General features: G+C 50.7%; 1 protein-coding gene across 1 annotated transcript in view; it reads right to left on the reverse strand.

Annotated features, from left to right (window-relative positions):
• Positions 1-6,314: 6,314 nt before the first annotated feature.
• The window catches only part of LOC107121420 (semaphorin-6B-like), a gene marked incomplete at its 5' end in the record, with an annotated part of 14,385 nt that continues 5,073 nt past the window's right edge, over positions 6,315-15,626 (reverse strand). Inside the window, 3 exons of the mRNA XM_015424332.1 lie at positions 6,315-7,351; positions 10,390-10,448; positions 12,665-12,742. Of these exons, the coding sequence (XP_015279818.1) occupies positions 6,351-7,351; positions 10,390-10,448; positions 12,665-12,742 (1,138 nt within the window). The remainder of the gene's footprint in view (positions 7,352-10,389; positions 10,449-12,664; positions 12,743-15,626) is intronic.

Consider the following 15,626-nt stretch of genomic DNA (forward strand, 5'->3'; position numbering starts at 1 on the left):
CAATAACAGCCAGGTGGTCCCAGGAAGCTTTCAAGCAAGCAAGATGCTTCTGCTGCTAGTTCCCCCCCCCCCACATCCAGCACACGCAGGTAAAATGCTCCCGGACATGGAGGCTCCATTTTGCCACAACAGCGGCCGATTGACCTTTCCTTTGTGAACGTGTCCAATTCACTTTCCCCCCATAAACAAAAAGAGCCCTGCCAGATCTGACCCTGGACTCAAACTAATTCAGGATCCTTTCCCCAACAGTAACTGGTCAGGATTGCTCACAAGCAAGGCACGAAGTCCTCTCCTGTTCTTTCCCCTTTCCCCACAGCTGGCATGCACAGGTAGCTTGCCTCAGAGCATGGAGGCTCCACTGCACTACTGCCACTAGAAGAAGGAAGACGGAGGGATCCACCAAGCAAGCAAAAAGGAAAAAAAAGGTATAAAATCATAGAAATAAAACTAGCAGGGAAGGTTAGGATATTCAGTGCACCTGCACACAAGTCAAACAAGAACACACATACACACACACACACACAACCAGTGCTTCCAAGTGCTTTCTTTCTGTCCCTTTTACCCAGCACTGGGCAAAGGGTTAAGATAAAAATTGTGCTTGTTGCAATCGCAGAATTTACGGCCTCCCCCTATCCCCAAAGCCCTGGCTACGCTCTCCGTGTACATCTCCATAACACTCTCCTATCCCCCTCCTTGCTAAAATATAGCAGCTGACAATCTCCTTCCCCTCCCCCTCCCCACAACAGACACCCTGTGAGGGAGGTGGGGCCGAGAGAGCTCTTTCAAGGACTGCCCTTGAGAGAACAGCGCTGAGAGAACTTGTGACTGACCCAAAGTCACACCAGCAGCTGCACATGGAGGCGTGGGGAATCAAACCCGGTTCTCCCAGATTAGAGTCCGCACTCCTAACCACTGCACCAAACTGGCTGGGTTGGGATGGGTCAGGATTCCAGTGTAAAGAAGCAACTCTGGGGCATGTTAGATCCATACGCATGGCTGTTCCAGAATGTGGATCCATGACAGCACAAACGACAAAGAATCTCACGCCATTTCCAAGTGATTAGGCAGCAGATTCTTGGCAGATTTTTAGGAACCCTACCCCCCCCCTTCATTCCTGGTGTGACCCAGGTTCTGGTTCTGAATTCTGGCCAGAACTCCGTGCAGGCCATAAGACTCCATGCATTTATGCTCAGTTTCTCCCTCTGCACATTCATGTGCCCTCACCCCATTGATAAAACTATCAGAAAAGCAACACTGATGGCTGTCCTATTATCCAGATTCTTTTGGGAGAATTGGTTAAGTTTATTAATTGTTAAAAGCACCAAAAATAAATAAATCCCAATGCAGTCCTGTCTACAAACATACTTTCTTGTGTGTTTTTATCAATGCACCTGGTTGCATGAATGCAGCAGAGAGGGAAAATGCACGAAGGAATGATGTGGCCAACTGCTCATGCACAGCGCACTGTCCAAAAATTTAGACTAAAACCAAAAACAGAACAGTGGAGGATTCTGAACCTGTTGCTTCCAGTCTGGGAAGGCAGCTGGGTTTTCTGAAACCCCAAAGGCAAGGATTTTGCAAACAGGCCTTCTGTCTCTATATCATACTGCGCGTGAGAAAGTGCAATTGGTGTGAAAGATCCGGGACTAGGTCTGGGAAAACAGAGGCAGTGTGGGATTCAATCCAGTTTCAAAGAGAAGGATCCTTCAATCCAATTTAATCTACCTATCAGTTTCCCAGAACAAGGCCAGTCACTCTGGGTATATCTATATTTAAAGTGGTTTAAGAAGCATTTATGTACTTATGACATGGTGGAACCCAGGCAAGCCCAGTGAATCCTGGAAACTGTAGTTCTCAGGGGTGTGTGTGTGTCTGTGATTGGAAAGTGTACTTTCCCCCTTACACTGAGGGCTACCAACTTCAAGTTAGAGTCTGGAGTAGGGTTGCCACACCCCCTGGTTTTCCAGGGGTCCCCCGTTTTGGTCCCCTGCCTCCAATACCCACAGCCACCTCTCTTCCTTCTCTCTTGAGAGGGGTGGCTGCCTTTAAGTGCATGGACATTTCCTCCCAAGTCCGATCTCTGCTTGAGATCAGGCTTGCAGGGAAATGTCAGCTCCCTGCACTTAAAAGGGAAATGCCGGCTCTTTGCTCTTAAAGGGGAAACGCCGGCTCCATGCACTTAAAAGGGAAACGCCGGCTCTTTTAAGTGCAGGGAACTGGCCTTTCTGGAGATCGAGTGCGTGGGTGGGCGGGGCGGCGGACGTCCCCAATGTGACATCATCATGTCGAGGATGCCCCGCCCCCTCCCAGAATGCCCCCAAAGTCCCCTGCTGGGGGCGGAAGATGGATTTGGCAACCCTAGTCTTGAGTGCTCCCCGGATCACAACTGATCTCCATATGACAGGGACAATTTCCTCTGGGGAAAATGGCAGCTTTGGAGGCGGACTCTATGGTACATCACCAAGTCTAGGAGAAATGGAAGTCCTAGAGTGACACCACATCCCTCTCCAAATTCTACCATTTCCAGGCAGTGCCCCCAAATCTCCAGGAAATTTCCAAACTGGAGTAGACAACTCTACCCGTGCCTCAGAGGCAATAGAGGAAAGGTTGCCTGTGCTGCCTAAATCACAAAACCTGCCATTTTATACCACTTTCAAATGGACTGGTTACTTGTTCAGTGCCTTACAAGGGACTTGCCTGTGTTGCGTTTGAACAGGACTGACGGCCAACACGCTACTGACTTTTACGTTCTCAAAAGGAGAAGGGCCATTTTAGGGAGAACTGGGGGCCGCTTCGCTGCATCTCTGATGCATCTTGACCCTTGTGGTGCACCCAGTTAAGGCAGGGTTGCCAAGTCCGAATCTCGCCGCAGCAGGGGAGTTTTCCCTCGGATGACCGTGGCCCTGCCCCCAGCGTGGTGGCGTGACGTGCACGTCGGGGTGGGGTTCCCCCCGGGGCCCGATCTGCCGGCGGCGGAAAATGGCCCTCTTGGGCGGGGTTTTCCCCGCCCCCGGGGGGACTGGGCAAGACTAAGTTAAGGCCTAGTTCACACATGTGGGGGGAAGCGAGGAGGCTTTAGAACACAGAGGGGAACAGAATGGACCGGACCATGAGAGACTGCAGGCGGACGGCTAGCCCCACAAGGAAAAAGAGGGGATAAAACAACGTTCAGACCCTACAGAAGGCAGGCTAGGGACTCCTCCCTCATGCCCCGAAATATCTTTTTCCCTCTTCTCTTTTTGTTCGGAATGTCCAGCCCGAGAAAGAGTTCAATGAAACCCGAAAGCTTGCTCCCCGTGTTATGATATTCTACTTTGGTCCAGTGAACGTCGTTTTTGAGTTTGTTCTCGGGCCTACTCAGATACCTATAATCAGGACTTCTTTTGTAGAAAAAGCCCAGCAGGAACTCATTAGCATAACAGGCCACACCCAACAGCTGAAACTTATTAGCATATTAGGCCACACCCTGCCACCACAGCTCATTAGCATATTAGGCCACAGCCCCGTGTTGCCAAAAGTGTGGTCATCCAGCCACACCCACCTTTTGCTTCTTATTCTGTTTACCTTGTTTGTGGTCCAAACCCAGGGCCTTTTTTTGTAGCAGGGACTCCTTTGCATGTTAGGCCACACACGCCTACTGTAGCCAATCCTAATGAGTTTCTGCTGTTGGGTGTGGCCTATTATGCTAATGAGTTCCTGCTGGGTGTGGCCAACTCAGGAGCCAGCCGGAACTCCGTTCCTGCCCCAAAATAGCCCTGCCTATAATCATTTATAACAACACTGCAGGATAAATCAGGAAGCTCACCGCTTCTGTATCACAGACAGAGGGGCTGTGGGACTGTGAAACGGCTTAAAGGTGTCTTATGGCAGAGGGGGAGATTTAAAGCCAGGGCCTGCTCAAACCCCTTCCTGCTGGGGGGAAAAATACGTTTCTGGCCTCGCAATGAACTCGCTCAAACCCCTTCCTGCTGGGGGAAAAAAAAATACGTTTCTGGCCTCGCAATGAACTACAATGAACTACATTTCCCAGAATGCTTCGGGAGAAGCGACCAACACCGAACCAGCCAGAAAACAAATAGGGGTAAATAAACCATTTCAGTTCACCTAATGAAATGTGGGGAGTCTTGTTTTAATAGCTTGTATTATTGTTACTGAGAAATAGACAATCAAGAGAATTTGGGGGTCTGCATGTTGTGTGTTGGGGGGGTGTCTCTGGGTTTGTCTCCAAGTTCAGTTTTGGGCTGGGTCTCGGAGTCTTCCGGGATATAAATGCAGGCGTGGCCCTGCCCTCTCCAACCAGCCAACAAAAGAATTTTGGAATTCCCCATGTGGACCAACAATACCGATGTTTCTGATGGCAGATCCAAAATCCCCACACTGTATGCTGCCCCCCAAAAGGGATTTAAACAACTTAAAGTCTCCCGCGATTCCCAATTACCCATCAACAGAGGTTCCCCGCTGCATCTCTGCAAAACTCCCTGCCCTGTCCTCCCCTCCTCCCTGTCAGCTCCTACTGTGGAGGGTCATTACGTCGCATCAGTGCACTGTATGCCATTGGAATACTTCAGCCTTCCCGGTACAGAGTGGCAGCAGACCTAACGGTGTTGTGTGAACAGCTGTTCCGGTTGCAACCAGCCTTCCCAGGAGGGTGGGGTTTTTTTTAGACGTATCCCTGTGTTTGGATCATTCCATCACCCCAGATGTGGAAACTTAGAGGGATTTCCTGTCTTCAGAAGTGTGCCTGTTGTGTCTCTGTATGAGTCTGGGGTTGCCTTCTTCCATTCAGAAGGCACGCCTGTGCAAAGTGACTCATGCAGAGATGCACGAGGTAACCTCCATACTCCAAAAGCAAACTGTTTTGGCTGCAAGACTGAAATGTTTCAACAATTTAAATTTTTTATTTTTTGGGGGGAGCCCTATACCTTTAGAGGCCAGTGGTTTTAGAAACATTCCACCTCGGCTGTATGAGCAGACAATTTACCGGCTCCATCTCTGATTCTGCAGAGATGATTTCTGTAGGCCCATAGACAGGGGCCACAATCAGGACGGATGAGACTCCAGTTCAGCGAAGGTGCCACGTTTGAACCTTAACGCTGTCCTTCCTTGCTACCGATCTGTTCCTAGTGTGTGCAAGTTATCCTCTACTCCCACCCAGAAAGGGGACGGAAGGCCATAAACACAGAAGGTCCAAGCCACAGAGAAAAGAGGCAAACAGGAAATGGATCCCCCCCTCCGTTTAGAGATCTACTTCGGAGGTTGCGTGTACTTCCTCAAAGGAAAGTCGATACTGAATGAGCCCTCTGTGTCTGCGCTACCCATTTAAACCCGTTTGAAGCTGTTGCCTTGTTTCTAAACCAACGGAGCTGCAAACCCAGGGACAGAACTTCTCCAAGGAATCTCTAGGGGGGCATGAATTCCCAGGAGTCTTTGCAAAAAAGCGGATCGCTTCCAACTGGTTTAAATGTTGGCCGGGGAGACACAAACCCCGGTTGTCAACTTCCCCTGTTCTGAGAGCTGTGAGAAAACAGAGAGCCTTTGATATGCTCTGCAAGGAAAGATTCTCCCTTGGACCCGTTCCCGTGAAAGGGGGCGCCCCTTCGCTCAGCTCGTGAGCCCTTCCAGTTCCAAGTGCCCCTGAGCAGTCTGGGATCTGTGTGTGTGTGCGGACAGGTGGGAGGTTTGAGGACGCAACACACCAGAATCGTACAAACAAGACTGAGGACATTTCCTAGGGCCAGGGATGGACAAACCCCTTCCACCGCCTGAGACAACCCCTCAAGTACTAGCTGTTACAGTACGAAGAAAATGGGGGGGGGGGCAAAGCCAGGTGAGCTGTCGGCCCCGAATCCTTTCCAGACCTTGTGTGCAGCCTTTCCAAAACCTCCCTAGCAACCAATTTCTTTCCGTTTTTCCTTTTGCTATTATTTCACAATCATAGCTAAAATCCTGTCCCGTAATCTTTGATTCTTGACCGTTTGGCAGGAGGAGGAGGAGGGGCAACCATCCCCGCCGGCCCTGCCCCACCGCCTCTCAAAAAGGAGGAGCATCGCAAAGGCCAGGAAGAGTCCAAAGAGGAAGCGCCAGGACAGAGAGAACCCCAAACACACACACACACAAGAGGTCCCCCCTTTCGCCTCTTTGGTGACCCCTCTCCCCAACAATCCACATGCCGGGAAGGGGGAGGGTCCAGGTCTCCTCCTGCCACTGTCCCTCCCAAAATGGGATCCAGGGTCTCTCGTTTTGTGTTTTTTCATTTTCCTGCTTCGCCCCTCCTCCTTTCTGTCATGAAACCCCACCCCTTCCACGAGGAGGGAGGTTACCGAGCCAGACCACGCCTCCCGGTTGGCTCCCTATTTGACAGAGGAGGCAGTCCGCTCGAGGCCACCATATTTCAGGAGGTGGCTGAAGTCTGTGAGGGTGTGCTGGGAGCCCAGCGTGGGCGCCCTCTGCGCCCGGGTGTAAGCCACCTGGCCTTCCCCACTGTTGAAAGTGTGGGTGCGTTTGAGATGTGCATTCGCCTTGCTGGCAGCATTGTTACTATTGGAGTTCAGCTTGTCGGGGTTCCACTGAGTGGAATCCCCCGTCTCCCCACTCGGGGCCGACACCACCCGTCGCCGGTCGGGGCTGTCGTGCGGCGTGATGGGCATCTCGCCACCATAGGAGCTCCGCGTCCCGCTGGGCCGGTGTGAATTTGGGGCTTGCTGCAGCTGTTGCTGGACTCCCCGGGGTCCTTCTCCGCCACTCACCGGTAGATAGCGCATGTCCAGCGGAAGGTCCCCTGATTCGCTCTCCAGCTCCTGGTCCATCAGCATGGAGTGGCAGGAGATGGGGATAACGCGGCCAGAAGACAAGTGGTGTGGGGGCACCGGAGTGTGGCCAGCATGGAGGAGGATGACGGAGGATGGGGGGTCTCCACCCCGTATCGAAGCGTTGATGAGGTTGTGGCTGTACTCCCAGCTGCAGGGCTTCGGGCATCGCTTCTGCTGCAGTGGGGTCTGCTCCGGGGTGGGGAGGACCCCTGAATCCAGGTCATGCTGGCTAACCTTGATGAGCCCCTTGGGCCACCCGTTCTGCATGAGCGGTGCTAGCAGGTTCTCGGGCTGCCCGCCGGGGCCCCGGGCGTGCCGTTCACCCAGCCGGCTGACGCTCACCACCGACTCGCTGTGGGATAGGATGTTCTCCTTGTCTTTGCGCCGGGCCATCTCCTTCCGGTCGCGGTGCCCGATAAACCAGCACACACTGAAGCCCGATATCACGGCCCCGATAACGAAGGCTGCTACCGAGGAGATTACCAGAAGGTTCACTGACACCAGCCCGTCTGGTTCATCCACAAAGCTTTCAGTCACCAGCCCTGGGGAGTAGGAGGAGGAGGAAGAAGAAGGAAAACAGAGAACTGTGCATTGTTGGCTAACAATATGTGATTTGATGTACCAGCTAAACATAAGAACAGACACTTTGGATCAGACCAGTGGTCCACCTAGTCCAGCATTCTGTCTCAAACAGTGGTCAACCCATTCCTCTGAAGTGCCAACAATAGGGCATAGAGGCCAAGGCCTTCCCCTGATGCTGCCTCCTGGCACTGGGATTCAGAGGTTGACTGCTTCTATATATGGAGGCTCGCTTCAGTCACCACAGCTAGGAGCCAATGATGACTTTCTACCTCTCTGCCTGCCCTTTGACCTGGCTCCTCTTTAGAATCGGAACAGCCTGGCCAATGGCAGCCATCTTGGCTGCTCTACCCTTCTGTGGCAATGCCACATCTCAGGCTGTCATTGTCTGAGGTTCATCCCTCGCACAGCAAACTTCGCACATTTCTATATCTATTACTTTTTTGTTCTAACCAAGTGCTAGGCTCCTTCTCAAAGCCTCCAGTTTGTCCCCACCTCTGTTTATTTATTCAGAACATTCACCCCCCGCTTCTCCAATATCCTTGCCTGAGGCAGCTACAAGAAACAATTCATTTAGAACAATTTAAACAATTGATAAAGTACCAATACTGAAATTCTCAGAAGTAAAACAGTCCTCAGTAAAATCAGCGGTTCAATTAAAAAAAACACACACAACCTTCAGAGGGTGGATTTCTCTCTCTCTCTCTCATCTGTCTGTCTGTCTATGTATCTAGCTCTCGTCTGTCTGTCTGTCTGTCTCTCTCTCTCATCTCTCTCTCTCTCTCTCTCTCATCTTTCTTTCTCTCTCTTGTCTCTCTCTCTCTCATCCATCTATCTATCTATCTATCTATCTATCTATCTATCTATCTATCTATCATCTATCTATCATCTATCTATCATCTATCTATCATCTATCTATCATCCATCCATCCATCCATCCATCCATCCATCCATCCATCCATCCATCCATCCATCCATCCATCCATCCATCCATCCATCCATCTATCTATCTATCTATCTATCTATCTATCTATCTATCTATCTATCTATCTATCTATCTATCAATCAATCAATCAAAAGCCAGGGGCAAAAAGAAAGATTCTAAAAAAAAGATATCCCCATATCCTAAAAACAAACACAACAGGTGTCAGCTGAGTTTCAAGGAGGAGGGCATTCCACACCTCTGGTGCTGTCACTGAGAAAATCCGAGTCATACATTTGGTATGACACCCAGTCAGGGGCGGATTAAGAAGAAGAAGAAGAAGAGATTGGATTTATACCCCGCCCTTCACTTGGAGTCTCAGAGCGGCTTACAAATGCCTTTCCCTTCCCCTCCCCACAACAGACACCCTGTGAGGTGGGTGGGGCTGAGAGAACTTTGACACAAACTGCTCTTTTCCAAGGACAGCTGTGCCAGAGCTTGTGACTGACCCAAGGTCACATCAGCAGGTGCAAGTGGAGGAGTGGGGAATCAAACCCGGTTCTCCCAGATTAGAGTCCGCGCACTTAACCACTACCCCAAACTGGCTCACTGGTGCCCTAAGCACTGATCAATCTTGGTGCCCCCCCTCCTTTCCACACTGACCCAGTCTGTTTTAGTGGTTGACCTGTCTGACCAGATATACAATGCAGGTTGCAGCAATACAAAAATATATTTATATGATAACACAATATCCTGTACAAAGTAAGCTTTTCACCCTTTCCCCAACTTTGTGGTGCCCCCTTTGGCCCTGGTGCCCTGAGCACGCGCCCGGTCTGCTTAATGGTTCACCTGCCCCTGCACCCAGTACCGAAATCCCAGATTACAGCCCCATTGATCCGATCACCCAGGATACATCCTTAAACAACCCTGGCGACATCCACACATCATTGGGTCGTTTCAGAGGGCGGCTGTTGTCGGTCAGCAGTAGAACAGCCAGACTCGAATCCAGCAGCACCTTTGAGACGACGATATTTTCGGGGAACGAACTTCCGAGAGTTAAAGCTTCCGAGAGAGTCAAAGCCCTACATGCCCTACATAGCCAGGGTCTGGCACACCTGAGGCATACCTGAGGCATACCTTTCCCCATACAGGCCCCAAAGAGCACTTCGGTCGGGGTCACACCGCCTAGTGACCCCGGGACCTAAAGAGGCCAGGCTTGCTCCCACAAGGGCCAGGTCCTTTTTGGTGGTGGCTCCTACCTGATGGAATGAGCTCCCGGGGGAGATCAGGGCCCTGCGGGACCTTTTACAGTTCCGCAGGGCCTGCAAGACGGAGCTCTTCCACCAGGCTTTTGAGTAGGAGTCTCCGCCGCCACTATTACCACCATCGTGTACTGCAGAGCAGTGCCGTCGGGGTGGGCTGATTAGCCATCTGGGACATCTCGGCCTATGGCACCCCCCCCCTTTCTTCTGACCTCACTGTGATATATAACAATGAGTGAGTATTTTAATTACCGATGCATCCTGTAGGATTGAATTGTGTTTTAAGTGGTTAATTGTGTAATTTTATCGCACTTTGGGTGCCTAAATTGTTTTAATCGTGTTATATTTTATTGCACTACTGTGCCTATGTAAGCCGCCCTGAGCCCGCATGCGGGGAGGGCGGGGTATAAATGAAATGAAATAAATAAATAAATAAAAGTTGCCTGACATCCATCTGAGTCAAAACTATCTAATGAAGCCCCCCTTTGACTCTCGGAAGCTCATTCCCTAAAGACCTTGTTGGTCCCTAAGGCGCTACTGGACTCAAATCTAGTTGTTCTGCATCACTGTGTATTACCCTGCTGTCGTGCCATAGCATTAATTCGCAACTGGGTTATCCCGTGTGTGGATAAGCTGACCCGGTTGCAAACGATGGCTACAGCAGAACAACGGTGCAATATCCAGCAATGCGTGGATGCCGCACCGGTTGCATCCACCAATGTCCCAAAGGTCACTTCCCCCTCCCTTGCACATGTGGATGCTCCACTAGAAAGGGGGCTGTTTGCTACATTGCCAACGTCGACGGAGAAACACACACCTTCGCAGTCGCCGAGGTGAGACGTCTTCCCACCTGCAGTGTCTTGCTCAAACGTGGCCCTGCAGGCAGATCAAGAGAGTAAGAGAGAGAAGAAGAAGAAGAAGAGTTTGGATTTATACCCTGCCCTCCACTCAGAGCGGCTTACTATCTCCTCCCCTTCCACTCCCCACAACAGACACCCTGTGAGGTAGGTGGGGCTGAGAGAGGTCCTTGAGAGAGCAGCTCTGAGAGAACTGTAGTTGGCCCAAGGTTACCCAGCTGGCTGCATGTGGAGGAGTGGGGAATCAAACTCAGCTTTCCAGATTCGAGTCCGCCGCTCTTAACCGCTACACCAAACTGCCTGGAGAATGTCAGAGAAAGGAATGGATTTGGCGAGTGGGATTGGTCCGCAAAATGGAGGAGTAGGTGGAGGATCTCTGAAGACCCCTTTTTGCCCAAATGTTTTTCAGTCCTCAGTTGTGGAACATGCTTCGTGGACGGTCCCAGGTTCAGATCCTGACGTCTCCAATTAAAAGTAGCCAGGGTTGATAAAGGCCTGAGGCTGGAGCCAGTGAGAGGGGACAATACTGGGGTAGACGGACCAACCAATTAGTTTGACTTGGTGTAAGAAAGGGTTGTAAAGGAAGATTTCCCCTGTCCTGGATGGCCCAGGTTAGGCCTATCTCATCAGATCTTGGAAGCTAAGCTGGGTCGGCCTCAGTGAGTACTTTGATGGGTGACCGCCAAGGGAGTCAAGGGCTAAGAAACAGAGGCAGGTAATGGCAAACCATCTCTGTTTGCCTTTTGACTCAAAAACCCTACTGAATCACCAAGAAGAAGAGCTGGTTTTTATACCCCGCTTTTCTCTACAGCTTACAATAGGAAGAGGTGTACTGCCAGTGCCACGGGCTCGGCACACGCTCAAAAGCACTTTCTCCTTTATTATTATTACTGCTATTAATCTAAATCAGGAAGCAAAACAGGTTCTGAGGCTAACGTCCTGAGTCAGTTTGGTGTAGTGGTTCAGTGCGCGGACTCGAATCTGGGAGAACCGGGTTTGATTCCCCACTCCTCCACTTGCAGCTGCTGGATGACCTTGGGCAAGCCATAGTTCTGTCAGAACTGTTCTTGAAAAAGAGCAGTTTCTGTCAGAGCTCTCTCAGCCCCACCTACCTCAGAGGGTGTCTGTTGTGTGGAGGGGAAGGGAAAGGAGTTTGTGAGCCGCTCTGAGAGTCCCTTGGGTGGGGTATAAATCCAATCTCTTCTTCTTCTGCTGGAGTCCCAGAAAGAGGAGGAACTAACAAGCCATAGATTTGTGGAAGAAGAAGAAGAGCTGGTTTTTATACCCCGCTTTTCTCTACCTAAGAAGTCTCAAAGCGGCTAACAATCACCTTCCCTTCCACTCCCCACAACAGACACCCTGTGAGGTAGGTGGGGCTGAGAGAGCTCTGAGAGAACAGTGACTGGCCCAAGGTCACCCAGTAGGCTGCAAGTGGTATAGTGGGGAATCAAACCCGGTTCGGGGAATCAACCCCGGTCCTCCGGATGAGAATGTGCCACTCTCAGCCGCTCCACCATTCTGCAACGTGATGGCACTTTCCACCACCACGAGGGGACAGTATGTTCATAAATCTTTGCCAATGCATATCTCTTAACCAGAGATGACAAGACAATCATTCCCCGCTCCCCAGGGTTGCTGGGGAGGACATGGATCTTGGTGGGCTACGGTTCTCCGGATGAGAATGTGCCACTCTCAACCGCTCCACCATTCTGCAATGTGATGGCACTTTCCACCACCACGAGGGGGTCATGTTCATAAATCTTTGCCAATGCATTTCTCTTAACCGGAGATGACAAGACAATAATTCCCCGCTCCCCAGGGTGGCTGGGGAGGACATGGATCTTGGTGGGCTACAATGCCAGCGAGTCCACCGTCCAAAGCATCCATTTTCTTCAGGGGAACTGATCTCTGTAGTCTGGAGATGAGCTGAAATTCCGGGAGACTCACAGGCCCCCCCTGGCGGCTGGCGTCCTTACCCCTCCCATAGCAGGGTACCCGCTTTGCACACAGAAGCTCCCAGGTTCAAGCTGCAGCATCCCCAGTTAAATGGTCTCAGGTAGCAGAGTCCAGAGATATTCCTCCGCCTGGAGATCTGAAGCCTGCCGGGGCCACCTCTGTAAGGACCATGATTCTAGACCCTCGCACTTCGAGACGAATTTTCGAAAGAAACGGAAGTTCTCGCTCGCCTCCGTTTCCCACCCAAATAATGATACAAGGATATTTGCCAAGAAATACCTGGTGCTTGAGTCTACGAAAATACAGGAGCCTTCGGGAGTCCAGCCGCAATAGGGGTCACGGCTCCCCAGACAACTCCTAAGGGGCAGAAAATAAAGGGAGAGTTAGCAAAATCTAAGCAAAGGAAAGTGAAGGTAAAAGGTAAAGGTTTCCCTTGCTCGAAAGCTAGTCGAATCCGACTCGAGGGGGCAGTGCTCATCTCCATTTCCAAGCCGATGAGCCAGCGCTGTCTGAAGACGTTTCCGCGGTCATGTGGCCGGCATGAGTAGATGACGAGGCGCACGGAACGCTGTTACCTTCCCACCGAAGCGGTACCTATTTATCTATTTGCAATGTCTTGCTTTCGAACTGCTAGGCTGGCGGGAGCTGGAATCAGAGGTCCGTCATGCGGCACTCGGGTCTCGAACTGCTGATCTACAGACCTTCCAGTCTGCAGCTCAGAGTCTTAGCCACTTGAGCCACTGCGGTGCCTAAGCAAAGAAAAAGACTGCATCAAAGGAAAAGGAGTTTGGTTGGGGAGACCTGTAGCCCACAATTCCCAGGGATCCCTAGGTGGAAAGGCACAAGTAAAAAAACTAGGACATGGCCCTCATAATCAAACCAACATTTATTTGGAAAGGAGTTATTTGCGGCACTGCGGTTCCAAAACCCAAACCCCACAACCAATTCCGGTAAAAACTTTTTGTTAGGCAATAAATGTATTACACAATTGAGGAAAAAACACAAGCCCACTAGAAAACTAATTGAGATACCCTGGTTACTTCTGAGATTTCAGCCCACAGACATTACTAAGGACTAGAAAGTGGTGGTGGTGGGGGGTTGTTTAAAAAAAGTTAAGTGGAGGTTTTAAAGAAACTGGATTCCGCTAAATATCGCCATCCTGCACTGACTGCTACAGCATCGTGGTAGTTATGCGGACTGACATTCATCATAGCTCTGCGCTGTGTCTGACGCTTCCTTGAATGCTGTCGAACTGGAAAACGTTCTCAAAAAAAATAATTCTGGGGTTTGTACGGTTTGCTGCAGCCCTCACTTCCTAATCTGTGACGTCACTTTGACCTACTTGAGGTTCACGAGTGCATCAACAGAGCACTGCAAAAGCAACAGGATGGCGCACCAAGATTCTTTTAGTGCAGTGTTTTACCAGTGTATGTGCATTACTAAAACACTCCATTCCGTAGTCACAACAAGATTGCTTTTTTTGGTATTTTTCACATGTATGTGTGTGTGAGCAGGGGTCATTTCGTAGAAAAAGAGGTGCAGGAGCTTATTAGCATAACTTATTAGCATAACTTATTTGCATATGCCACCCCCCGTGACATCACCAGAAGTGTGTCAGAAGGCAACACCTACCGCTCAGGCTCCACTGGACTGTTCTGGATCGCTAGCTACTTGGGGGGGGGGGAATGTGCCTGAATAAAACTTGGTCTTAAAGGTGCCACTGGACTGTCTTGGATTGCTAGCTATGGGGCGGAGGGGAACACACAGATCTGCCCTCACAGAGGAAGGAGAGCTTGTACCTGAAGGCGGGATGGGGGGGGCTCTGCAACTTACCTGGCTGCTTCTTGCTCTGACTGAGGGCTGCTGGGAGCAGGGGGTGGGGCTTGTTGTGTGTGCCCGCCCCCTGGGCTCCTTACTGCCGGAGCTCCGTTCCTGTGCGCTCCCGCAGGAAATGACCCCTGTGTGTGAGTGAGTGTGTGTGCACCTGGAAGTCATGGAGACCTCTGGTGACTGACGTCTACTGGGGGCCTGGAGGATATTCAGAGAGGTGGCTGAATAAAGCCTGCCCCCGCCTCCCAACTGCTGGTATTCCAAGGAGGTCTCCCATCGAAGTGCTCGCCAGAGTCGACCCTGCTTAGCTTCTGAGATCTGACAAGATTTGGGCTTGCCCGGTCAGGGCAAGATGGGTTTTTTTGTGCGTGTGGTGTTTTTATTCATGCAGATGTGCACAGCCAAAACAGACACGGGGGAAAGATGCACACGAACTGAATAGGGGTGCAGAATGCACATACACAGTGCATAGTCCAACCTTTGCAAATTAAGAAATGAACACGAGTGGGTTTTTAATGTGTTCATTTGAATTCAGAAACGAAGCTGGGCCTTCTGGAACTCTGAAACCCAGAAGAAAATTTGGACGAGAATTTCTGATGCATTCCTATGACTATCAAATGATCAGCTTAGATCCAGCAAGGCACAAGCGAAAACAGATTTAGCACGGTTCCGCTTGCGTGAGATCTTTCTGCAACATCTACAGCTTTCAGTTCTAATAGTGCCCAGAAATTGCTTGCACGTCTCGTGCAAGTGGAAAAATGGCATGCCATATGCTTCACTTAGCGCAAGGGTTTCCCCCCCCACACTTCGACAAGGACCCTAGCATATGTGGGGATCTGTAGGTGAATTCAAGCCTTTACTTTGTATTAATCAGACAAACCCATCAGCCATTGAATACCTTTCCTGATTTTCTCACTCCTGGTCTGGATCTGCAAAACCAGGGAGGCTGTTAAGAGCCTGAAATGACCCCAGACCTATACGGGAGGTGGATGGGATTTGGGCCCGGACTAGGGATGCCAACCACCAAGTAGGACCCGGGGACCTAGGGTATAGACCAGCTGAAACGTGTCCATAGGAAAGCAACAAAGTTGGTGAGGGGCCTGGAGACCAAGTCCTATGAGAAAAGGTTGAAGGAGTTGAGTATGCTTAGCCAGGAGAGAAGACGACTGAGAGGTGATATGATAACCAACTTCAAGTCCTTGAAGGGCTGTCATCTAGAGGATGGGGCGGAGTTGTTTTCTGTGGCCCCAGAAGGTCGGACCAGAACCAACGGGTTGAAATTACATCAGAAGGAGTTTCAGCTAAACATTAGGAAGAACGTCTTGAGAGTTAGAGGCTTCCTCGGGAGGTGGGGGGCTCTCCTTCTCTGGAGGTTTTCAAACAGAGGCTAGATGGCCATCTGACAGCAATG

This window comes from Gekko japonicus, unplaced genomic scaffold (assembly GCF_001447785.1).
Source record: "Gekko japonicus isolate JY-2015 unplaced genomic scaffold, Gekko_japonicus_V1.1 scaffold3645, whole genome shotgun sequence".
NCBI classification, from domain to species: Eukaryota; Metazoa; Chordata; class Lepidosauria; order Squamata; family Gekkonidae; genus Gekko; species Gekko japonicus.